This window comes from Lobosporangium transversale (genome assembly GCF_002105155.1).
Source record: "Lobosporangium transversale strain NRRL 3116 chromosome Unknown BCR41scaffold_2, whole genome shotgun sequence".
In the NCBI taxonomy this organism is placed as follows: domain Eukaryota; kingdom Fungi; phylum Mortierellomycota; class Mortierellomycetes; order Mortierellales; family Mortierellaceae; genus Lobosporangium; species Lobosporangium transversale.
In genome coordinates, this window is record NW_019028980.1 from 698,731 (window position 1) to 721,663 (window position 22,933).

Genomic DNA, 22,933 nt, shown 5'->3' on the forward strand with positions numbered 1-22,933 from the left:
GTTTGGTGCCTGGTTTTGGAGCGGTACCCAAAGTTACGGCGGCCAGGGTTTATGAAATCAAGGATACAGCGGCTCTTGTCGTTTGTCCAGTAATAGCTGTTTATTGACTATAGTTTCTGGAGCATTTTGTTCATAGAGTGTAGAAAATAAATCCCATGACCCTGGTCCTTGTTATTAAAAAAAAAAAAAAAAAAAGAAAAAAAAATGGAGCGGTACCCAAAGTTCAACAGACAACTACGTAGGATGGCACAGGAGAAATTGGACAGTGAACAATAAAGCACTTCAAGCCAACGTTAGCCCAGGACTAGCAGACCACACTGGAGTCGTGGTACCACAAGATGTCAAGGAAAGCATTCTAAGGCAAGGAGAACGGTTAGTAGGAAGGAAGAGAATCTCTTTATTCTCTGGATCGTTAGAGAATGCAGGAAAGGACTCAGCGCGGATGGCCTTTGGAATTGTTGCACAACAGTAATATCTGGAAAAGTTGATGGCTATGCCTCATCCACCAAGGCAGAACTGTCAGGTCTATTCGTAGCAATACTTATTAGTCCAAGAAATATACCAACGACAGTCTATGTAGACAATATGGCAGTAGTTATGCAGCTCAAAACCCTGGTGAGTGGAAGAAAGGGATGCATGGAACGACAACGGCTTCGCTCAGCAGTTTATAACGCATTCGTTCGACAGGGCCGAAAGGTCAACGTAGTCTAGATTAAGGAACATGCAGGCAACAAAGGCAATGAAAAGGCTGATCAGGCAGCCAAGGAAGGACACTTTAGTGAACTGTAGAAATTGAAGGAACAGAAATACAATGACTTGAGATGTCACGCTTTCTTCAATGGATACGTAATAGAGGACGACCTTTCGCCGACTCCTGAAACTACAATCTGCTGTCAGGACGAATGCGACCTGAAGCGTGCAGAACAGGACCAGCCGTTACATCACAGATTGGAAAGAAATTGATTGGAAAGCGACTCTGCACATTATCCACCATGGCAACACTCCAAGAGGGCTATTCACCAGTCCAACTGACTGCCATCGACGAGCTCACAGAATCAAGAAGCTACATGCATGCTCCCAACGCTTGCTTACATGAAGCAGTGGAGACCAGATCTCTATGACACAGACATCTGCAGAATGTGTGAATCGGAAAGAGAGGACACAGAGTACCTTTGGAAGTTCCCTATCACAGATGACAAGCAGTTGGAAGGGTGGACAAGAGCGATTGAGAATATCACTCGCGATGTACAAAGGGCTCTAGCAAAGGAGAGGAAACTTTGGGAGGACAAGCTATGTCAACACAGGCACCAGGACAGAAACAGATTGGCAAGGGACCTACGTTCATACCAGCAAGCGAAGAGGTGATATAGGCGTCATTGGAAGCCATGTACAGAGGAGCTGCTGCAATTCGACAGGCGGACGAATTGTATTGCGACGACGAAGAGGATGAAGATGGCGACGGCGAGGGAGCCATCAAGACAGCCCAAGACTTTTATCATGGATTGGTGCCGAAAGACATGGTCAAGAATTGGAAAGATACTTTCAAGACAACCGCATCCATTGCAAAATATGTGGTTTGCAGATTTATCAAAGCTATTCAGGAAATCGGAAGGTCTGAGATCTGGAACAGACGTCGTAAAGTCACTGTCGACTGGGAAAGAACTAAAGGCATCAATGTGAGCAAACGCGCCAGAGGATGCACCTGTGTTGGTCAGCACAGACGTAGCAGAGGCGATTTCTTAGGACCTATCCTGAGACAACGACGAACAGCTGGCGTGAAAGCGATCAGGACGGAAGCTGAGCAAAGAGTAGCAGGGAACTATCGACAACATTAGAACTGACAGTAATGGAGCGGCTGGGAGGATGTCGTTTTTGATGATTGAGGACTGCGGCTAGAAGATGACTTTCGCGCGCAACAGGCCAAGTAGGGAGCAGGGCTCGTCACAGGTTCCGTAGGGATCAAGAGTTATCACTCATGCTGACGTGGTTTGTGAATAGGATGTTGTACAGCAACAGCTTAACGATGCGGTTAAGACCGATTATTGGAAAACGCTTTATTTGCGCCCCTAGTAATAGGGTAACCCATTTATAGAGTCTATTTCTGACAAATCCTCACGACCTCGTGAGTCTAAGCACGCCTCATTACATGTTTATAGAGACGGGGATCCCGTTGTCTTTACTGGTAAATGCCTTTCTTGACAGATTTTTTATGAGGATGAAACTCGATAAGGTTTCGTACCAAACACGAGTTATCGAAAGAGTCATTCGAAACTGCTTTTTTTATTTTATTAATTCTGTTTCTGTTATTAACAAAATTTGCAAATTGGCATGTGTGTGGGACATCTTTCAAGCGATAACTCTCCAACGGAATAGACGGCTCGATGTCAAGCTCAGTCGAAGATGAGAGGCGGCCTCTCGGATACTTCTGACAAAATCAGCGACAGAGCTTCCTTCGGGGCATTCACGCCACACACCACCATCCCTCACACAGCGTTTTCTATCGTCGATAAAAACTGTGCAGCTTGTACTATAGCAATGGAGAACCGCATATAAAAAAAAATTAGCAATAGTAACAAAAAAAGTATGCATTGGCGATCATGTCCAGTAGTTTTTGTGTATTAGTGTGTGTTTTTTTTTTACCTGACACCATGATGATTAGTGTGTTCAACCGATTCTACCAACAGATCAAATCCTTCCTGGCCGCTTGAGCACTGATCCACCTTGTCCAATAGATCTTTTTTGCCTTCATTATCGTAAGTATTACTACTACTGTAGTGGGATTTAACGACCTTCTCCCCAATCTCCCTTGCATATTGTGGCTCTCCAATACGCTGAAAGTTTTGTGTGTTCATGGTGACAACAAACGGTACCCAGATAGTATGATCGGGAAAGTATTTTTTAAAGCATAGCTGCTGCGTGTTACCAGCACACTCCATTGGGCCATGTTTGCATGTCACTGTTGTCTTAGTTGTCGTCGTCTTAGTGAACGATACAGCGCCTATGGAAGAAGAAATAACCGAAGTGCTACCCGTGGTAGTTGTTCGCTCGATGGTTCCAATATAAGAGAGAGATGGATTCACAGGCGGTAAATCTTTCGTTTGAACTACACAAGACAGAAAATAGTGAGAAAAGCAGCTACAGAGTGTGTTCAAGCACAACTAATCGATCTAGCCTAGTAACTCACAGACTTGAGAAAAGACGCCTTCACAGTGGACAGCATCTGGGCATCGCGACATCACGAAGAGGGCTACCTCGATACAACAGAGCATTATAAGGAAATTGTACATAGGATGAATAGGTTCATCCTCTGATTCTTTAGTGTATTCTAGAACATATTGTAGTATAGATCTTACTGATATCCACGGGGGATCTACTGGTGCCGAAAACAACATTCGCTTCAACGATTGCAATGAAGGAAAATGATGCAAAAATCAAGACTCCGATTAAGAAAAGCAGTGGGAGTTTCATGCTGGTTTTGAATACTTTGTGAAGGTGAAAGTTAAAGAATAAAAAAAAAAGCGCCTTCAATCTTTTTATGAATAATGTTACGAAGAAGAAAAATCGTATATGCGTGAGAAAAAAAAATGCAGTCAAAGAGGATGGATGATGTGAAAAAGAGGAAACAACTGTAGGAGATGATGTGATACCATCACAAGATGGGCAAAATTGTCTAGCAATTTGTAATACTCGGATGCACCAAACAAATCTTTGTATAACTTAGTAAATTAGAGCCTTTTTTTTAACGTCGATTAGAGAGTTGAGGCCGCGTTGATAGGAAAGGTGGCTCTGAAGGCACGCTTCCTGGAATAGCATTCAGACGTGACGCCTGTGCATGTTGTGCATAGTTCCTCAGCCTTGTCCCCTCTATCTGACCTGTGAACCCAGCCATCGAATGCCTCCGACGATGTGGGATGACTGTGATGATACCTTCACCTACAGGTCTTGTTGTCACCATATCCTGTATATCCTCTAGGTCTGGATTCTCTCCGCTCATAAGGTCCTGCGAATACCGTCGCTGTCTCCTGTATTCAAATCCTGGTTCGCGCGGATCATGAGGATCAAGGCGATGGTTAATATATTGCTGTTGATGTTGAAGGTTTCCCTGTCTGAAGCGCTCTTCATACTCCTCATCCTCCAATAGATCCTCGTCGGTTATACCCTCTATTAGCTGCAGATAACCTCCGTGACGAGAGTCCAAGATGTTCAAGATGATTGATAATGCCAAAGCTATAATAGCTAGGCTGATAAATAATCCCTCGACATGGGGATAAGAACCATTCGTGACATCCAGAATGGATGCGACGATCATAGGAAAGATTGTTAATGAAATATTGAGCGCAATCGTAACTAAACCATAAGCTGTTCCTAGTTGATGGTCATTGACTAGGAAAGGGATGCATGGCCAAAGCACAGAGGCGAAGAGGGAGTAGGCCAATCCAAGAATGAACATGCCAATTATGGGTGTGATAGTTGTAAATCCGAGTTGAGTATGGGCCCAGATTAAGAGGATGGCCGAAAAGGGGATATAACGAGCACGGTTTCCAAACTGGTCGACAAGAAATCCACAGATCGGTGATCCTATAGATGAGACCAGGTCGGGAATAGACTATGGAGCATCCAAGTATGTGGTATTAGCATTACATAGTTGTCTCAGAAATATCTGATTCGATATATATCAACTCTATCAGTTCGGCTTACCATGATAGTGCCGGCTTTTGTAGGATTCTTTGTGTACCATTTCTTTTGAAGGACTTGTTTTTGTTGATAAGATACAAGATGTCATGTGTTAGCCAGAACTCCATGATAAAAGAGACATCTCTTTCTGAAATCGAACATTTCCGACTTACAATCTGAAGAAATGTGAATAAATGGCACAACAGCCCCTAGGTTTTTTTTTTTTTTTTTTTTTTTTTTTTTTTTTTAGCATAGGTGCATGTTAGCTAGGTCTAAGTTCTTGCAATTTCAAGTTAACCATGTGGAAGAGAGGGTTTGTCAAAGCATGGCGGCCTTTCATCCGGACTATTCATACCATAGAGTGAAATGCAGCAGAGACAGAGTATCCAGAAGTTTGTCTGCAGCGTAAAGATCTCTGAGTAGAGCATCCGATCATCCTCAGCCATTTCAATTTCCTTCTCAATTTCATCTTCCTCTTCAAGTGCTACAGAGGACATAGTTAAGGTCGAGTCCGATGAGGCATTGATTGCGTGTCTTCCTACTAAGACGCTATTGTTGTTAGATCGGATACGGTCCTTTCTACGATCCCTGGCATCCAATCTGACACCAGCGGACCTTCTTGACTTTGGACTATCCAAATACGCAAGCCAGAATCCGCACAAAAGGCTCAGGACACAAATGCCGACACCTGCCCAACTAGCGCCTATTACACCACCTCCATGTGTCGCAATAGCCGGCGAAAGATTATCGTTTATAGCGGTGGCGATCCTTGCAGAAGAAAGATTCATTCCTAAAGCAAACCCAAGCCAGCGGGCTTTGAACCAGTCAGTCGTGATCTTTGCCTGTGCAATCTCAAGACATTCGCCTCCAATTCCAAAGATTAGACGACCCAAGACCATCACCCAGATCGATTTTACAGATACTCCGATAGCAAAAATGCTCTGACCCAAGCAGATACAAAGGCTGAAAAGTACCAACATCCTAGATGCTGAGAGACGATCGATCAGATAACCGCCGAGAACTGGAAGAACAATGTTTGGAAGGGAGTATGCTGAGTAAAGGAGATTAAGATGGTATTGATGGGTTGCATAATCCGCTCCAAGCCATTCCTCCAGCTGAACGTTCAATGCCTGCGGCATAAAAAAAAAAAAAAAAAAAAAAAAAAAGATTATAAGAGAGTAATTATAAGGCTGCGATTGAAAGCATTCGTTGTATTAAATGCCAACCATCTGCTATTGAAACAAAAAAAAAGAATAAAACGCTTACAGCGGGGATATCATAGCAATAGTAGTTGCCAAAGAGAAGTAGACATGCTAATGTCAACACAACCCAATGACGAGTGGTGATAACATGAGCCTGCTCATGTCGACGGACTCTATCAAAGCGTTGGTGCAACAGCTGCTGGAGGTGTTGTCGGTTGGGCCGAGGAAGGATATCGTCATGCTGTAGGTGTGGTGCAAAGTTGTTGTTATCAGGACAATGGATGGTACCGAGGTCAGAGACATAGAGACCTTTATTGTTTTTGGTGTTCCTTCCTAGGCGATCACCACCAATGCTTTCGCGGTTGCTAGATATGAGCGGTGTCTGTTCGTCCAAGAAGCTCATTTTGTAATGGAATGGAGAGTTGTGAAAATGACCATGGAGCAATTGCAAAATGAGGGAAAAGGCGGCCACAGGATTTGACAGGGGTAACAATAGTAAAAAAATGATATTTATGCTCTTTGTTGTCAGCATGACCAAACTTTGCTTGCCCAAATTGGCCTTGCACTGCCATTGTTATGATTGATCCGTTTTCAAAGATGGACATTCTTGCGCTTTGACTTTAGAGTCAATAGATAATACCATTACCAGCGAAATGCATATGGACTACATAAATATTGGAACAGTGCACTGATATGCGACTGAATTGGCCTACAGCAACCAGAAATTGGTCCAATCGCCTGCAGGGTGACAACATGGACCCTTGGCAAACAATTTCTGATCTTTTGACAATTCCAAATGTACCTACAGTACAGCTTCACCCTCTTGCCTTTGAGCTACTCCAATTTGGTTTGCGTAGTCTGATTATTATCAAAGTATGAATGGAGAGTGCGAAGAGCCAATTTGATTGGGCACCTGAGTGTCACAACCTCTACTCGAATAGAATGTCTGCCGAGAGAAACCTCTCTCTATTCGATGTTGAATATGCTTCATCATCATGTGACGAGACGTATGTTGAAATACTGGACATGACTCTGCTGTTGATCAACTCTTTTTATTAGACGAAATGACGTGACATGTTCAGAGTGAAATTTAGCCGTTAGAAGGCGAAGTGGATTTTGTTTATTGTTGTGAATTATAAAACAGCAGCCATCATTCTGCGTTGCCTGCAACCCAGAGCGCCTTTTCAACACCAGAATAAATATGTCCTGTCTGGTTCAAGGAGTCAATTAAGAGTTCAAGATGGGATTCATCTAAGGAATCAGTCTAACGGTTGAATGTGAATGTAAAGGTCGTAGAAGAAGGAAGTGAGAAAGAGAAGGGAAAGTTAGTGGAGTTGATCATAACTGAATAACATAAATAGTAAATTCAACGTTCACTTTCAATTTATTTCCCTACCTCACGCAACGTATTCAATTCGTCTCCAAATGCCATTGTTATTGAAGCCATATATTGTTCGCAAAATGCAGCTTCGACTTCTGGATTTGTCAAAGCCTTGTGTACGTGATCTGATGTATGCGCTATTTTCTAATATACCATTAAGTGAAGAGGTGGAGTCAATCGATCAATCGTCCTATTCAATAGCATTATAAGCCAGGAGGAAAAAAATCCCTTCATATCTAGTTTGATTCCATAGCTCGATACCTTGTTTGATAAGTCTGAATTTGCTCGTAGCTCCCGATCTTCATCATCTTCCACATCCGACTCATCATCACTGTATTCTCCACCGCTTTGCCGCATGTCAACGTCTTCAACATCTTCATCCTGATCCATGTCGTCCATCTGTACATCCTTTGTTTTTATCTGATCTATGTCGATGTCTGTTGTGTGCTCCCTTTCTTCTATAGCGACATCGTAATCTGTTAATAGTATTGAAGAAGGTTCGTCTTGTAATGTCTGATTCATAAGAATATTTTAATTAGGAGGCTTGTTATGATCAGATATCATGCTAATGATCATTTGGCAACAAAGCTATTAGCCTACCTTTGATTTCTTATTAGCTGGGCCAATATGGTCCTATATCGTCAATCGAAGCAAAGAAGTATGGTTTGCGTCAGGAATGCTTAATATCTTTATGGTAGTGTGTTCCTTGATCCAATACCAACCTGTTGTTCGTCTAGTGCCACAGCCCAAGTTAGCTAGTTGGTTAATATGCCATCCAAAACGCAAATGGTAACAGCATCTGTCTTTCCGAATGATACTTACGCGCTGTTGTTGTTGTCCGTTTTGGAAGACCACTTTTTAATTTCGACCCCATGGCTACTGTTGATTGTGTCAATATGTTTGTTTAGTGAATGAAAACTCATTCGCATGTAATAAATATTATAACAAAAAATAGTGGAGTGACTGTCTCTCAACATAGGCGAGCAGTATTTGGGACGGTGGGGCGCGAGAACTGGATGAGCCTTCTTTCCTCCGATTTTTAAAAAATGGTCTCTATTAAATTCTATTTGTGTGTCATGTGACTGAGCCTCTCAGCAAAGTTGAAAACCAACCTTTGACTGGAAAAATATCCATGTGGGATGCATCAATAACACATCCATCCAAAGCGGAATAACAGGAAACATAGTCAACTCCAATCTTCATCACAGTATCCATGACGATTTTTTACTTTTTTTTTGCTGAACGGACTCACTTTTGATGCATCAAGCTAATTTTTTTCAAGATGAAAATGATCACGAATTTATGAAGCAAATTTACATCATATTATGCAGAAAGATTACTGGATAAACTGGATCGAGAAAAAGAGAAAAAGCACCGATGCAACATCTAGGCGTATATGCCTAATCACTTGTTTCGGACCACCTTTGTGCTTTTAATGAAGAAAAAGAGATCTTGGATCCGATAACATCACGATGAATTAAAAATACATGTAATCGGTCAATCAACCTCAGCAGCGATTGACTTCTAGATTTGGAGTCAAAGTTCATCAAAAGCGTCCTTCGCCAGGAATCGTGGAGGCTAGACTGTCCGCTTCTATCTATCAATACCCTGTACCATCTTTGTCGTTGCAAATATATGGAGTGCTGACGAAACTCTGAACTTCTTTCCTTCTATGTACAGGCTGCTGTCAAGGCTCACGAACTGCGCACTAAAAACAAGGCCGAGCTCACCAAGCAGCTCGAGGAGCTCAAGCAGGAGCTTGCCAGTCTCAAGGTCCAGAAGGTTGCCGGTGGTTCCGCCAGCAAGTTGACCAGAATGTAAGTAGGCAGGATGAAAGAAAAAAAAAAAAAAAAAAAAAAACTTTTCGCATTCGAGATATCATGAATATAACAACAGTATTACATGAATGTCAATTGGCATGTGTACAAAGCTATAAGGGAACCACTGATAGAACAGGAGCAGGGCTGCATTGGACAAGATAAAATGAAAGAACTGTTTTAATAACAATATCGACCCTGATATATCAGTCGAAAAAGACAATGGGCGCAACAACTGCCAATCATTAGTTCTGATCGCATTCATAACTAAAAAAAAACCTTGTGGATAAGGCGCATGTATCGTATATCCATGTATTTTTTTCAGCAGGACGAAAGAGCCCAACTCGCTAGTAGCATCTGGAACCAACTTGTTACCAACTAATGTAACTCTTTTCATATTGACTTTCACCTTGTCCAATGGCTACAACAGATCAACACCAAATGGATTATCCAACAAAGACCCCTTTAAAAAAACATATAGCGCCAAGAATAGTTTCTGACATCAATCTCATCGGAAATCTTCTCTTTATTTTTTTTCCATCTTTTTAAAAAAAAAAAAGCTCTTCTGTTCGCAAGTCCATTGCTCGCGTTTTGACTGTCATCACCCAGACTCAGCGCGCTCAGCTCCGCATCTTCTACCAGAAGAAGAACTTCTTGCCCTTGGATCTCCGTGTCAAGAAGACCCGCGCCATCCGTCGCCGTCTTACCAAGCACGAGGCTTCCCGCAAGACTGTCAAGCAGCAGAAGAAGGAGACCCACTTCCCTCTTCGTAAGTACGCCGTCAAGGCTTAAATTGGCGTATGTCTCGAAGATAATAATGCTAGAGCACACACACCTATTTGACGCATTGAATAAAGACAGAAAAGACCTTCTTTTGAGCCTCTGATTCATTTTAACTTTTGATTATTATTTTTGTGTAAGCTATTATTTTTATTTTTTATGTTGATCTTTGAAAATAAGCGGCAGTGGATAAATGAAAGCACTCAAGCGAAAATGATCTAAGATCGTTGAACAGTTTCACCAAGCCACACATCGATTCATGTGGTTGCTTCGGTCCCTTGCAAGAAAGTGCTTCAACTCCATTTTTCTCTTCCATTACACAGCAACATCATCTTAGTTCCAGTTCAAACTAACTGAATTCAACTCATCACTGACCTGGACTTTTTTACATCCAAACAACCGCACATAAACTTAAACACAACAGCGACATGGTCAAAACGACAATGATTGCACGCGTTTCGGACGGTATGGCCGCATTCACGCAAGTTTAGAAAACATCTATCATTATTGAATTAGCTTTTTCTTCTTCTTACAATCTTACTTATTTGTTCTGCGCCTTAGCACTTCCATTGGCAGCGTCTATCGACGATGAACAGGTGGAGAGAACAGTTCACAAACAACGCCTTTTTTTTATTTTTTTTATTTTTACGAGCCGCCTCGCTCAACTGTCCAATTTTTTTTTTATTCATACGACTAAAACTATGACTAGGTGGAAGTAGAGCTCAAGGAGTACAAGTCGCAGGCAAAACTAATCTTTCGTAAACTCAACATGAACTCGGAGAGCAGATGTTCAATCGAATCTGGGAGCTACGTATTCCAGTAAGTTTATAGAATGGATCGTGTTTTCACAAACAAATTTATTTTAAAAGATTTCGCGGCGGGATCTGATAGGCTGGAAATAAAAGGCGCAAGCAAAAATGACAATCTATCAACTTTTAATACAGCCAACTGGACATTATGATTAAGGCATGGAAACAAAAAAAAAAAGTGAACCATTTCAGTAAATTACTATATTACTAATTTGCACTCACAGCTCAGGAACATTGGGAGAAAAAAAAGTCGATCATACCATTTACTTTTCATTTTATCGACCGTTTTCACTTTCACTTGTTCATGTGTATATTGTACCTGATCTAACCACGATGGGACAGCTACATCATTGATCATGGGGTAGTGTATCTGTGCATATGTGAACGCAACTATCCACGCAAGCTAGCTTTCACATACTTAGATGATCTCGCCAAAGAGTTCTTTATGAGTTATGGCAATGAAATCGACCGTCCTGGTCTTCGTCCTTATGCTTTCGCTAGATTTGGTATGGGAGAGAAATATGGATCGATTGTTTAGCATTTGTAAAGGAGCAAAAGTCGATGAAGGATAATGCAAGGATCAACCTCACTCAATTATCAAGTTTAAATTCCATATGTTCCTCACTTAGATACATTTATGCAAAACACAAAGCGATTGTATCAGGATACCAGGACACAATCCAACCTGACAAAATTACATGAAGATCTGCAGGATGTGACCAAAATCATGACCAAGAACATGGAGGATCTGCTTTACAGGTAAATGCACGCACAAAAAAAAAAAAGAAAAAACCACACGCTATATTTATATTTCCGAAAGGGCGTTTTTACGTCATGTTTCAATTTTCCTGCTCCTACTGATGCGTAATGTTCATTTTGCATCCATCTCTTTCCCTTTTTTTCTCCGAATATTTTCCCTCTTCTCTTTCACTTTGGTAACTGAAATTAGAGGTGAGACACTAGATAACTTGCAAGGAAAGTCAGAGCTATTGCTCAGAGACTCAGCCCGATACCGCAAGACAGCCAGGGATGTGAATCTGCAAGCGCTGTACCGCAAGTACGGACCTCCTATCATTGTCGGCTTTGTGTTCATGCTTGTTATCTATTGGAGGTTCTGGTGGTACTAAGGGTATATAGTAGAATAGGGTAAAACATAAAAAAGAGAGGAAAAAAAAATGACAAAGTATCGTGGGAATGTAAATGTGTTTTTAATTGTATTGTTCTACGTAATGAGAATATAACTTGAATCGGCTGTACGGTTCATATCGGAGAACAGCAAGCAAGAATGAAACAAACAACGCTATCATCCACTTGCATAATAAAACAATACTTTTAGTTTGAGTGCATGGGTGTTTGCCTGAGTTATGGGTTAGAAGATGTAGTGTAGATATGAAATGTCATTTGTCTGTTTAAAAAGTAATATGAGGTTTTCTTTTCCGCACTTGGAATTCCCTTCCTTCTGGGCCTGATCTTGGTTACTGTGCGGAACTATTGAACACGATCGCTTTTTGACGGAGACATTCGGATGAGCCAGTCTTCATTTTCTTCCTCAACTATCTGTAGTAACCCTGCATAGATAATGCGAGAACCTTCCTAAAAAAAAAAAAAAAAAAATTGGTAGTCTAAGGGGGGTTAGGAAAAGGAAATGTAAGTTTATCTGCTTATGATGTGGTTTATTTTTATTTTATTCTTTTTTCGCTTTCGATCTACTTGCCAATTGCCGAGAGATGTAGTCTATGAAGAAACACACTAACCTAGTCCTACACATACATGTCTATAGCAGAAAAAGACACAAAGAAGAATAAGAATGAACGATAGCAACTATTTATACAACCATAGATAAATGATAATAAATGAAGAAAAAGTCTAAGACTCTATTGTTGGTAACGGTCAGTCCATGTGTGCAACAGCACTGTACATGTGTTCAGTGAGCAACGGGAGTACAAAACCAGAACCTTCGTGAAAAAAAAAAAAAAAAAAAAAAAAAAAAAAAAAAACTTTCAGTGAATGGGGCGGCGTTGATGATGAAGGGCGAAAAGACAAAAAGTAAAGCAGACTAATGGGCGCATGAATGTTATGGAGATTGAATAGCATGATTATACAAATGTTTGTCTGACGTGTGTATGATTTTGTGAATGCATGGAGATGTAATCCAAACAAACAAAAATTTCATGTAGACAAGCATCATCGTTTTGACAAAGTTAATAACAATAGTAGTAGTAAAAGTGGTAATAATAGTAATAACAGTAAGTACTTTATTTCCTACAACAATGCCAGTGATTATTCAATATTTGGCTGACATGAAAGAGAGCTTGGCAGCACAAACATTCAGCAGCACAAGCACAAGTACAAGCACAAAAGCGAAGAACACAGCATGTGCAAGCAAATTTGTGCCACAACTTCAATAGCTGATGTTATATGTAAAGGAATAGAATACCATGCAAATCGGCGTAGCAATAAAGCTGTATTGAATCATGGTGAAGAACATGTCAGCATATTTCCATCTTACTTATCTCCACTGCGCTGCAACTTGGCTACTGTCTTTTTTTTTTTTTTTTTTACGAAAATTATTCTACAGCTCTTTAGGCCTCATCTCTAACACCTATGCCGACGGGGAGGGGGATAAAAACAAGGGGGTAGGGGGTGTTGCGAGGAGGGATGAAGGCGAAGCTGAAGAAATGTGGTATTAAAAAAATGAACATGGATCTGTCTTTGATGATGTTCTTAACGTGAAAGTCGCGTCATTTGCATAGCGATATTTGTTTCTGCGCTATTTGCTTGTTTGTTTTCCTGGTTTCTTGTAAACATGAATAGGCATGCAGGGCAGGAAAGGACAAGTAGTCTATTGATGACTCGCTCTGTTCTATCTCTGAAAAGCCTTGTTGTCTAATCAATTCATTCGCATTTTTAATTAAAAAATATATGTTGATACGTGAACATATTTGAGTGAATATGATCGAATGAATTGGAAATAGAAATGTAACTTTATACATTTGTATTCCGATGTAAAAGTTCAATTTAAACGACATCATCGAAAGCATCACTCCTCATCATCCCATCCTATCATAAACTAACGGGAAAAATAACCTCATTGGGCAATGGCACACTGCTCACACTGTAACTGTACTAAGGGGGGGAAAAGGCCCTGAATGTTGGTCGTTGAGCATCGTAAATGGTAGGAGGGACATGAATCCCAAAACGTATCCTGGTGCCGCAGTGATCCCCAGCAGCCCATTCTCTTCTGATCTTAAAGACTCTATTGCCAACTTGGTGTCATGGCATGCACATCAAAAAATGATGACACAGACATAAGCAAACAAACAAGGTCTGGAGGGTCTAGGTCCGAGCGTACAAGCAGGATTCCCACCAACACAAAACAAACAAAATAAAGTTGAGCAACGGGAAAATCGGTGCTGGGAGGATGATGTCGATGAGGATCATGATGACAGGCAGCGCAAGCAGTATAGGCAGCATAGGTAGTATAGGCAGTATATTTAAGCAAACATGCTGCCGATCGTTTATATGTTCTGATCTTCTCCTCTTTTCTTTTCTCTCTTCTTCACTTTCTTCATTCTGAATCCCTTCTTTCCTTTGTGCCATCTACTGTCCTTTTCGTCCACACCTGGTTCTGCGAATACAAAGCACAATAAAAGAAAAAAAAAAAAAAAAAAGAGGGTCCACACTTCGGGGCTTTACATCTCGTCCTCTTTCATATTCATTCATTCATTCTTTCTTCGGAAGTTTTCCCCGTAAGCCGTTACTTCTCTAGCATCACCCTATCCTACGCCTTAAAACATCACACACCATGCACACATCACACACCAGAACAGTAACACGGGCAAATGCACCTAATAGTGTAGTCGGCAAAACCACCTCCACTACTTCCACAAAGAACGCGTTTGCAAGTATAAGTGTAGGTGAGAGCAGGGCTCACGACAAGCACAACACTGTGGTGAATGTCCACTCTAAAGATCTGAGCAGGAGGAATAGTGTAAATGAAACTGGCCGGCATCAACGCCAACGTGGTCCACAGGCACTGTTACCTTCTTCTGAGACCTATCTCAAACACTACAACACTAAATCTCAGACAACCAAGAACGACCATCGTCCCCTCCCTCAACTATCGTCTCTTGATCGTACCAGCACAGCCAATAGTAATATTCCTCAACCTAGTCGACTTCTCAACCGCAGCAACAGCTGTAGTCTTCGCCCACCCTCCACTGGTTCTAAAAGTATTCCTTCAACTTCTCTTTCCACAGCAACCGTGACAACTACGCCAACACTTGTCGCAACTGGAGGTAAAATCCGGCCACCGCTCATCAAAATTGAATCTCAAGAGCTTTTACCAACTCGCCGACCTCCACTCAACTATCGTCGCTCCTCCTCTTCCAGCTCCATCCACACCCAAAACTCATCGGGCAGTGGCAATAATCGATCTACTCGCAATCCAGAGAGCAGACCCACATCACCAAGGCCAGCAATACCATCAAGACCAACAACACCCTCAAAACTAACAACGATACCAAAACCACCTACTCCCTCTACAACTCCTACTCCCCCCGCAACTCCCGCAACCCCCACCTCACCACTCTCGACTACCAAGGTAGCACCAAAATCAATTTTGAAAAAGACGCGGCCAGTAGTTTGGTCACCATCAGCAGCATCTCGACATCACAACGATCCTGGACTGAGGGTGCAACTGCACGTTTTGGAGCGACAGAAGCAATTGTTGCAAATGCAAATTCAATCACAGATGAAGCAAATATACCATCATCAAGAACAAGCACGACTTCATCCACGACAGCAACAACAACAGCAGCAATTGCAGCAGCATCTACAGCAAAATCTTCAGCAAAACCGCGTCCTCCGACAGAACAGTCAAAGCTCATCGCAACTATCACATCGGCCCTCATTAAAAATCCAAATGCCCACTCGGGCCCCATCAAGAGCTGCACGGCCATTACCAACCCCTCCTCCAACAAAGAATGTGAGTTGGGCAACTCATAATGAGGTTATTGAGATTGAAAATATCGATGATTTGATTGAGATGGGTTACTATGATGACTATGACTGTGAGTTGGGATGGGATTATAGAGATGAAAGTCTTGACGAAGAAAATGGTTACCATCCATTCTCTGATGGTTCCTCAGAAGAGGAACAGGCAGAGAGAGAAGAAGTGAATGAGGATGAGAACGAGAGTAATAATAATGGTGAAGCTGAGGTCGAGAAGCAGAGAGCAGAGATGGTAGAGTCCTATGCACCTCGAGTCCGACAACCCATCAACTACGATGATCTGATCCGCTCTCCTCTGCCCCAAGCTCAACAGCTAGAGTTCCAGCAACATGCCACACCCCCTCCACTTCCACGTCTAACACCAGCCTCACAAGCACAACGACAACAGCAAGCCTACGCAGATGATGAATCTGAGGCAGGGTCTGTTGCAAGCACTGCCATGGACGATGAAAGCGTAGTTGCTGAGGATGACTTGATCCAGCGCTTCCAGATGGACGCTCTGTTCTCAGGTATTGCTACGCCTGACCTTGTGGAGCGACTCCAATTATTGACCCATTCAGATGAAGCTAGCAAGGACAAGGGTCTCAGCCGCCATTCGAGCAACACTAGTACTGGTAGCAGCGCCAGCAATACCAGTAGCGTTGGCCGTGGTAGCATCAGCAGCGTCAGTAGCCGAAGCAGCTATAGTAGTATGGGTAGCATCAACTCTTCCATCACTTCTGGTTCCAGTCGTCGTTCCGAGCGCCCGCTTCCACCTCTGCCAATTCAAGCATTGTTCAAGCCACCATCGCCAACACCACCTGCCCCCTCTTCACGAGTTTCAAGACGGCCCTCAATCAGTTTGGTGCCGATCAAGGAGCCCGTACCCCAACCAAGGCTCAAGTCTCCTCCTCCTCCTCCTCTAGCTGTAAATGACATGTGGTCTCAGATGTTGGAGCGACCACTCCACCAACGACAGTCATTGAGCAGTATTGCATCATTCCTGTCCTCAGGTCCAGATTCGCCAGCACCTTCGGAGAGATCAGATAAGTCAAGATTGGACTCTCCAGTGCCTGAAAAGCTCAGCTCAAGCATGTCTGCGCTAGAGAAGTCTCGGACGAATTCCCCAGCTCCTTCCACTTCTTCGGAGAAGTCCAAGAAGTCCTATTCACTGCTATCGGAGGCAAAAGGATGGGCTCGACTGAAGCAACACTTGGTGTCGCCAAAGTTGGATCGAAAAGAGACTCAGACAGAAGCTACAGAGCGCAAGCGTGGTCTCGGTGTCTTTTCTCGACGCTCTCGCCTTCAGCCTGATAGTGCTAATACCAGCATGACTAGCGAGTCTTCCAGAACGACTGGTGAGGATGCTGCATTGTCCTCAGAAAGAAACGGGCCCAGCCTTCGCAGGTCGAATACGGCTACAACGGTCTCTTCTTATGGGTCATCCAAGTCATCTTCATCAACAGTCTCAGCAGCAAAATCGTCCTCAGGGACGGATACATGGCCCCGACACGGTCGACGCTGTGCTGCAGATAGTGAACAATCCTCTTCGCCTTTGCGGAAGGAGACGACGAGTGCCACCTTTGCTGTATGATCAACTAACTTGTACATTAGAACCAAACAATTAAACGATTAATAAATAATTGCACTGTATAACATTAAAAAATTTCACTTCAGACTGTCTAATAATGTCGCACAACTCACAAATTCGTGTTTTTGTAGTTCACTCATTCACTCATTTATAAAATGTTGGCATTTAGAATCATACATGCTTCAGCTTCAGTTTCTAAAGCAAAACTACAGCCAAAAAAGGCCTTACCTCGTGTCTTTCCTGCTTCTTCTGTTTCATCTACATCATCCACCAATGCATCGCCTTATTCCTCTACAACATCCATAGCACATACGCCATTGACTGGAGTGTTTGCGGTTAACAAACCTACAGGGTTGACTTCGACCACAATTGTTGATTACTTGCAGCATGTTTGTCGAGAGAATCGAGCTCATCCTTTTGTACAACGCGTCCTGGAGCTGGACCCCTCGATACGCGCTAAAAAACGCGGAATGGTCAAAATTGGGCACGGCGGAACATTGGATCCTTTGGCAAGAGGCATAGTAGGTGAGATATTCTTATCAGTAAAGAGTCGGAGAAGAGCCGGCGGATAGTGGATTATAATGAGAAGCATGGTGATGAGTGACATTTTTTGATTGAATATCTTCGTTATTTGGTATTTATAAATAAGTTATAGGAATGGGTGCAGGAACCAAAAAATTACACAAGTTGACATTGTCCTCGAAAGTCTACATTGCAGAGGGTCGGTTAGGATTTAGCTCTACGACGTTGGATTCCACAGGATCGTTAGTAAGCACTGGACCTACAGATCATATCACAAAGGAAGCTCTGTTACAGGCATTGCACGCCTTCAAAGGAGAGATTTCACAGACACCACCATTGTAAATGCCCACAGTTTTTTTTTTTTTTTTTTTTTCTCCAACGTGGAAAAACTTGAAACTGATTTAAAGCTTTTTTAACAAATTCTAGATACTCTGCACTAAATATGGATGGAAAGAGATTATATGATTATGCTCGCGAAGGTCTTGCATTACCACGAGAGATTCCATCCCGAAAAGTTCAGATTCATGAGTTAGATTTGTTGTCCTTTCCAGATGGCACGACCGTTCCAGATCCTTCCTTAGAAAAATATGGGTTCCGATACGGAAGCACCACAGAACCGAATTTGAGCAAGTTGCATTTCCCCATTGGATTTCAACCAAAACCCATTACCGACGGTACAGGATCTGGTTCATATTCCGGTCATGTTCCTATCCCGCCATCACCTCAAGGCCTGTTCTTCCATATTCGAATCCGTTGTTCCTCAGGGACGTATATCCGAACATTGATTGCAGACATTGCATCTCGTATGGGCACTGTTGGGCATATGACGGATCTGTTACGAGTAGAGCAATCTGGATTCAAGTTGGGAGATAAGGACGTGACTCTGGAGTTGAAAGACTGTGAGGATATTGAACGCGTGGATCAGGCTATCCAAGCTGGAAGCCGTATATCAAATTAATAAAAAGAATAGAAGAAAAAACCGCCATCATGACGTTCCAAATTTTATTTCGTGATGCATAGAATACAATTAATATGATGTTGATGATGCTGCCGGAGCCGTTTTTTTTATGCTTGCTCTCTTCTAGTCTGCTGCTCCAAACGCTGTCTTTCCATATTGAGTTCTCCTTGGCGACGAAGCTCAGCCAGTTGTTCCTAAAGAGCATAAAAAATATAGAAAGTAAAGTTATTATATATGTTATTGAATTGTTGCCCAATCCTATCGTGTTGCTTTGTTGCTTTGAGCTTTTTCTCAAACTTACGGCATCCCATGTCTCTCTCATAATTCTATTCTTTTCGATACGAGCATTGACCAGCTGAACAGTGCCGACCCCGAGGTAAACTTTTATAAGAATAAAGAAGTCAAAAGAAAGGATAACATATGGGTGAGAAGGACTTTGGACTGATGGACTCATTAACCTCTTGGTTCATGTTTCCTGGTAAAACTCCATTCCTTTTGATCTAGTGTCTTCCTGCGAGTCCAAAGCTTTGTTTTTCCTTATCATTATCATTATATAAATAGTTTTCTACCTGTTGCGCTGAAAAGTCCGACAATGAAAGCACGATGAGCAAAGTCGGCTAGTTTAGTGGCGGTGGTCATGGTTTTCTTGTTTCGAGTGTTGTGGTGTTTGTAAGCTATGAATGCGAAGTGAGATGTTTCAAGGAAGATAACGGCAGGCGGGACAGGTACAGTAGGTCATGTGACATGCTTTTCTGGAAGCAAATCCTTGCATCATTGATGTTCCAAGTCCAACGAGAGTATAAAAGCCTTCTTGTCTTCAATTGTTTCTTTCTTTTTCTTTTTTTTTCCTCTCATAACCAACATCAACAGCCCCTTTACAACCAGCATTAGCAACCCCTTTTCTTTCACACACAAAAAACAGTTAAACCAATATGGCAGAAAGGATCGTTTACAAAGCCCAGAACAGTCCCAACCAGCACCAGCCTGATGTCTTTATCTTGACCGAGCCTGGTATGGCCGCCAAGTACCGCGCCCAAAAGAAAAATGCCAACCCACAAGATAATTCACCCAAGATCAACCTTATTGATGTTGCTCAGAGTAAGTTTTTTTTATTATTATTGTATATTGTTCCCACGAATGTCAATGTGATATCTGATATTAACTAATCATTGTTTTCTTATCACTATTTTTTCTGTCTATTACAGAATTTGAAGTCTACCAGAGCGAGACAGGAAAAGGTTTCGAGGGCAAGATTTCCCGCCCATCCAAAGCTGTTCTGGATTCCATCTTCAACACTGAGGACGAGTCGGCCATCATCGAAGAGATCATTCTCAATGGCGAGATCCAAGGAGCTCATTAAAGAATCTCCCCCCCCCCTCCATTTCTTTTGTTTGAGCAGCAATGGCAACTAAACTTGTATATATACACGTTTTTCCCTCTTCTTGAATCAATGCGAGACTTGTGAAAAAACGAATTTAAATAAAAAAAAAAAAAAACAACAACGACATCCTTAGTAACGCACTATATTTCACTCCCATCTATTGGCAATTGATGAATATAGTGAAGACCCATCGATATACTCGTAGAATTGCCATATATACCTGAGGTCTTCAATGATAAGAAAAAAAAGATCATATTTTTATAATGTATTGAAAGCAATTGCCTATTGTGGTCCAAGCTCAATGGTCAATGATCGACCTATGACGACAGGATACTGCTTCTGAAACCTTATTTAAATATCTTCCCAACAAGTTTGTCCCCTCCTCTTCAGTCAGAGACAGACCGTTCATTCTGTAACGCACGCGACTTGGAAGGCTCTTCACGAATGAGACAACAGTCTGATGTATAATTGTTTAGTGCCACAGGTTCACAAACAGACTAGATGATTGATCTGACACGACACAACATGTCTCGGTTCGGTAAATAAAAAAAAAAGCGAAGATCAAGCAATGCGTGAGATATGGATATGATATTGCTGGAGAAAAGGATGTGGGCTGAACATTGTGTATGAAGATATCAAGATCCAAGACGACAGCCCAAATAGTTTCGAACTATTCGCTACAGTCAACATGTTTTTTTCCTAAATGGACACCCCTATTTTCTTGGCATTCATGATGAGATCCAGTTTGCATCTTTATTATTAGCATGGTATGACTATTTTACAATAGCACGAGTTAAAAAAGTGTAAAAACTAATTTTACTGACCCATCAAAAACTCAAAAAGGCACCTACCTAGGCATGAATTTTTTTTTTTGCACCAAAACACCAACGTCTAGAAAATCATTACCACCATGTTCATTGGGTCATCATTTCTATCTTCGGAGACTAATAAAGGAACAAAGAGAAAGGTACCATGACGAACACAGAGTCATTCTTCATCAATGGCTGAGCTTTTTTTTTTTTTTTTTTTTTTTTTACCAAGTTATTCCTTTTTCGTTATTGGACTATTGGACAACACACTCTCTTTCTTTACTCCTCTCTCTTTTCTTTCACACTCTCACCTCATTCTCATTCTCATCCTCCTTCATTCATCATTCATCATTCATCATTCTCATTCTCATTTTCATTATCCACTTTTTTTAACCTTTCTTTAATCACACAGCCACTTTCTTGTTCATCATCACCCCACTCCTTCCTTTACATAACACCCGACATACGACTACTCCGTTCATACAATAATATTTACAATGAATCTTTCACCAACATCTCGCACGTTATTCCTTGTCCAAATTGGGACCTTCTTTTCTGGACTCATTGTCATTATTTGCTGTTGTCTCTATCTTTCAGCTTACCCTAAATCGCCTGGTGCTGGATCAGTCTCAGGCATTGCTTGTGCAACTCTTGCCTTTGCGCTTATATCTACAATAACAACACTTGTCCTTGTTTTTCGGCAAAAGTCTGGACGTACAGTTAATGCTAATATTGAAGGAATTTGGGTCGGAGTAGCTATTGTCGCTTGGATCCTTGCGTCCGTTGGGGGTATTGCTAGCCCTGCAAATGGAATGAGAAACGCGTCCTGCAAGGTGCTTCCTTCTGGCAAAGGCACTGATGATAAGAACTATATACGTGCATGCCAATCTATGTTTGCCTCCACTGCGTTCTGTATCCTTTCTGCTCTATTTTTTATCGCCACCGCAGTCATTCTCGTCGTCTTTGCGGTCCAGCGTGCTGTTCGAGACAAGAAGGCCTCGAAGGTCAAGACTGGAGGAGCTTATCAGCTGGGACCATCACCCTCGCAGTACCGTCGTGCAGAACAAGCCCACGATATCCCCACAGAGGAACCTAAGGATATAGAGGCCACTTCACCCTCAACTGACCCCACCCCTGCCTCTGCTGCCCCGGACACTTCTGTTTTGAGTCCAACCACAGCTGAAGCCACGACCACTGATTGTACTTTTTCTCAAAATGTGTACCAAGACCCTGTCATTTCCACGCCCACGCCAGCTACAGTTATTCCTACACCACCAGCTGCAGCTATTCTGTCGCATACCTCGGGCACACCTTCTGCTTATAATACGTACTCCAGTAGTGGCCATGTGCCTCAGGCCAGCTACCAATCAACTGTAGGTGGCTATGAGAATAGCGGCTATCTTGGCCAGGGAGCAACAGTGACAACGGCAGCAGGAATCGGAGGACAGCAAAGCTATCATGTTCAACAAGGATCTGGCATGTCAACAGTATCGAATTCTGGATACGGTCAATACCCCCCTAACCCCTATGGCAGTGTTAATGCAGGCAACATAAATATGTATCCTCCACAGCACACGATGCCCTATCCTCCTCAACCTCAACAGAGCGCGTATCCGATAATCGCAGCGCCTCATCAGCAGTCTCCATATGGCAATCAATACAGCATGAATCAGCCTCCAATGCCTTCAGGCCAGCAAACTCCAGTGATGGCAATGCCTCGTCCTGAATACTTTTAAACGGAAAAGCATATAGTTCCATATAATATAGTATTTCCCACATAATTTTCGCGTTTTGTGAACGTACCAACACACAATCAATCTCTTTCTCAAGTATTTCATACACATCTCCATATTGTCTATATTCAAAACAATTGCATACGTTTCTCCTTGTAATAAAACACTAAAACGCCCTGACATAACGCAAAAAATAAAGATCATCAACCCTCCTTTTTTTTTTTCGCGCATTGACATCAGTTGTAATGTAGGCGGTTTGTCCACGTGATTAATGGCATGGAAGA

General features: G+C 42.2%; 9 protein-coding genes across 9 annotated transcripts; 7 read left to right on the forward strand and 2 right to left on the reverse strand.

Annotated features, from left to right (window-relative positions):
* Window positions 1-2,271: 2,271 nt before the first annotated feature.
* Window positions 2,272-3,282, reverse strand: BCR41DRAFT_344953 (hypothetical protein). The gene is made up of 3 exons (XM_022022629.1): window positions 3,185-3,282; window positions 2,641-3,103; window positions 2,272-2,527 (listed from the first exon to the last, which is right to left on the reverse strand). Exons 1-3 carry the CDS (start codon window positions 3,267-3,269, stop codon window positions 2,347-2,349), a joined length of 729 nt encoding a protein of 242 aa, XP_021885958.1. The 5' UTR covers window positions 3,270-3,282; the 3' UTR covers window positions 2,272-2,346.
* Window positions 3,283-3,739: 457 nt separating this feature from the next.
* BCR41DRAFT_391746 (major facilitator superfamily domain-containing protein) lies at window positions 3,740-6,279 on the reverse strand (the record flags this gene model as incomplete). The annotated part of the gene is made up of 4 exons (XM_022028388.1): window positions 3,740-4,606; window positions 4,699-4,751; window positions 5,030-5,804; window positions 5,941-6,279. 4 exons carry the CDS (start codon window positions 6,277-6,279, stop codon window positions 3,740-3,742), a joined length of 2,034 nt encoding a protein of 677 aa, XP_021885959.1.
* Window positions 6,280-7,301: 1,022 nt separating this feature from the next.
* Window positions 7,302-9,959, forward strand: BCR41DRAFT_379661 (ribosomal protein L35; the record flags this gene model as incomplete). Its single annotated transcript, XM_022027228.1, has 3 exons — window positions 7,302-7,373; window positions 8,938-9,074; window positions 9,635-9,959. 3 exons carry the CDS (start codon window positions 7,302-7,304, stop codon window positions 9,864-9,866), a joined length of 441 nt encoding a protein of 146 aa, XP_021885960.1. The 3' UTR covers window positions 9,867-9,959.
* Window positions 9,960-10,282: 323 nt separating this feature from the next.
* Window positions 10,283-11,980, forward strand: BCR41DRAFT_330864 (Longin-like domain-containing protein; the record flags this gene model as incomplete). The annotated part of the gene is made up of 6 exons (XM_022021773.1): window positions 10,283-10,319; window positions 10,416-10,450; window positions 10,564-10,673; window positions 11,006-11,169; window positions 11,293-11,422; window positions 11,613-11,980. The coding sequence occupies 6 exons, from the start codon at window positions 10,283-10,285 to the stop codon at window positions 11,788-11,790; spliced, it is 654 nt and encodes a 217-aa protein (XP_021885961.1). The 3' UTR covers window positions 11,791-11,980.
* Window positions 11,981-14,318: 2,338 nt separating this feature from the next.
* Window positions 14,319-17,312, forward strand: BCR41DRAFT_344965 (hypothetical protein). The gene has a single exon (XM_022022630.1). It carries the CDS (start codon window positions 14,469-14,471, stop codon window positions 17,247-17,249), a length of 2,781 nt encoding a protein of 926 aa, XP_021885962.1. The 5' UTR covers window positions 14,319-14,468; the 3' UTR covers window positions 17,250-17,312.
* Window positions 17,313-17,389: 77 nt separating this feature from the next.
* On the forward strand, window positions 17,390-18,741 carry BCR41DRAFT_316851 (pseudouridine synthase). The gene is made up of 3 exons (XM_022021252.1): window positions 17,390-17,771; window positions 17,896-18,106; window positions 18,195-18,741. Exons 1-3 carry the CDS (start codon window positions 17,402-17,404, stop codon window positions 18,724-18,726), a joined length of 1,113 nt encoding a protein of 370 aa, XP_021885963.1. The 5' UTR covers window positions 17,390-17,401; the 3' UTR covers window positions 18,727-18,741.
* A 60-nt stretch (window positions 18,742-18,801) lies between these two features.
* BCR41DRAFT_344967 (hypothetical protein) lies at window positions 18,802-19,400 on the forward strand (the record flags this gene model as incomplete). Its single annotated transcript, XM_022022631.1, has 2 exons — window positions 18,802-18,920; window positions 19,028-19,400. Coding segments are annotated over 2 exons (263 nt in total), but the record flags the coding sequence as incomplete, so codon positions are not given.
* A 153-nt stretch (window positions 19,401-19,553) lies between these two features.
* BCR41DRAFT_344968 (hypothetical protein) lies at window positions 19,554-20,217 on the forward strand. The gene is made up of 2 exons (XM_022022632.1): window positions 19,554-19,824; window positions 19,932-20,217. Exons 1-2 carry the CDS (start codon window positions 19,659-19,661, stop codon window positions 20,084-20,086), a joined length of 321 nt encoding a protein of 106 aa, XP_021885965.1. The 5' UTR covers window positions 19,554-19,658; the 3' UTR covers window positions 20,087-20,217.
* A 929-nt stretch (window positions 20,218-21,146) lies between these two features.
* Window positions 21,147-22,859, forward strand: BCR41DRAFT_344970 (hypothetical protein). The gene has a single exon (XM_022022633.1). It carries the CDS (start codon window positions 21,414-21,416, stop codon window positions 22,650-22,652), a length of 1,239 nt encoding a protein of 412 aa, XP_021885966.1. The 5' UTR covers window positions 21,147-21,413; the 3' UTR covers window positions 22,653-22,859.
* Window positions 22,860-22,933: the final 74 nt, after the last annotated feature.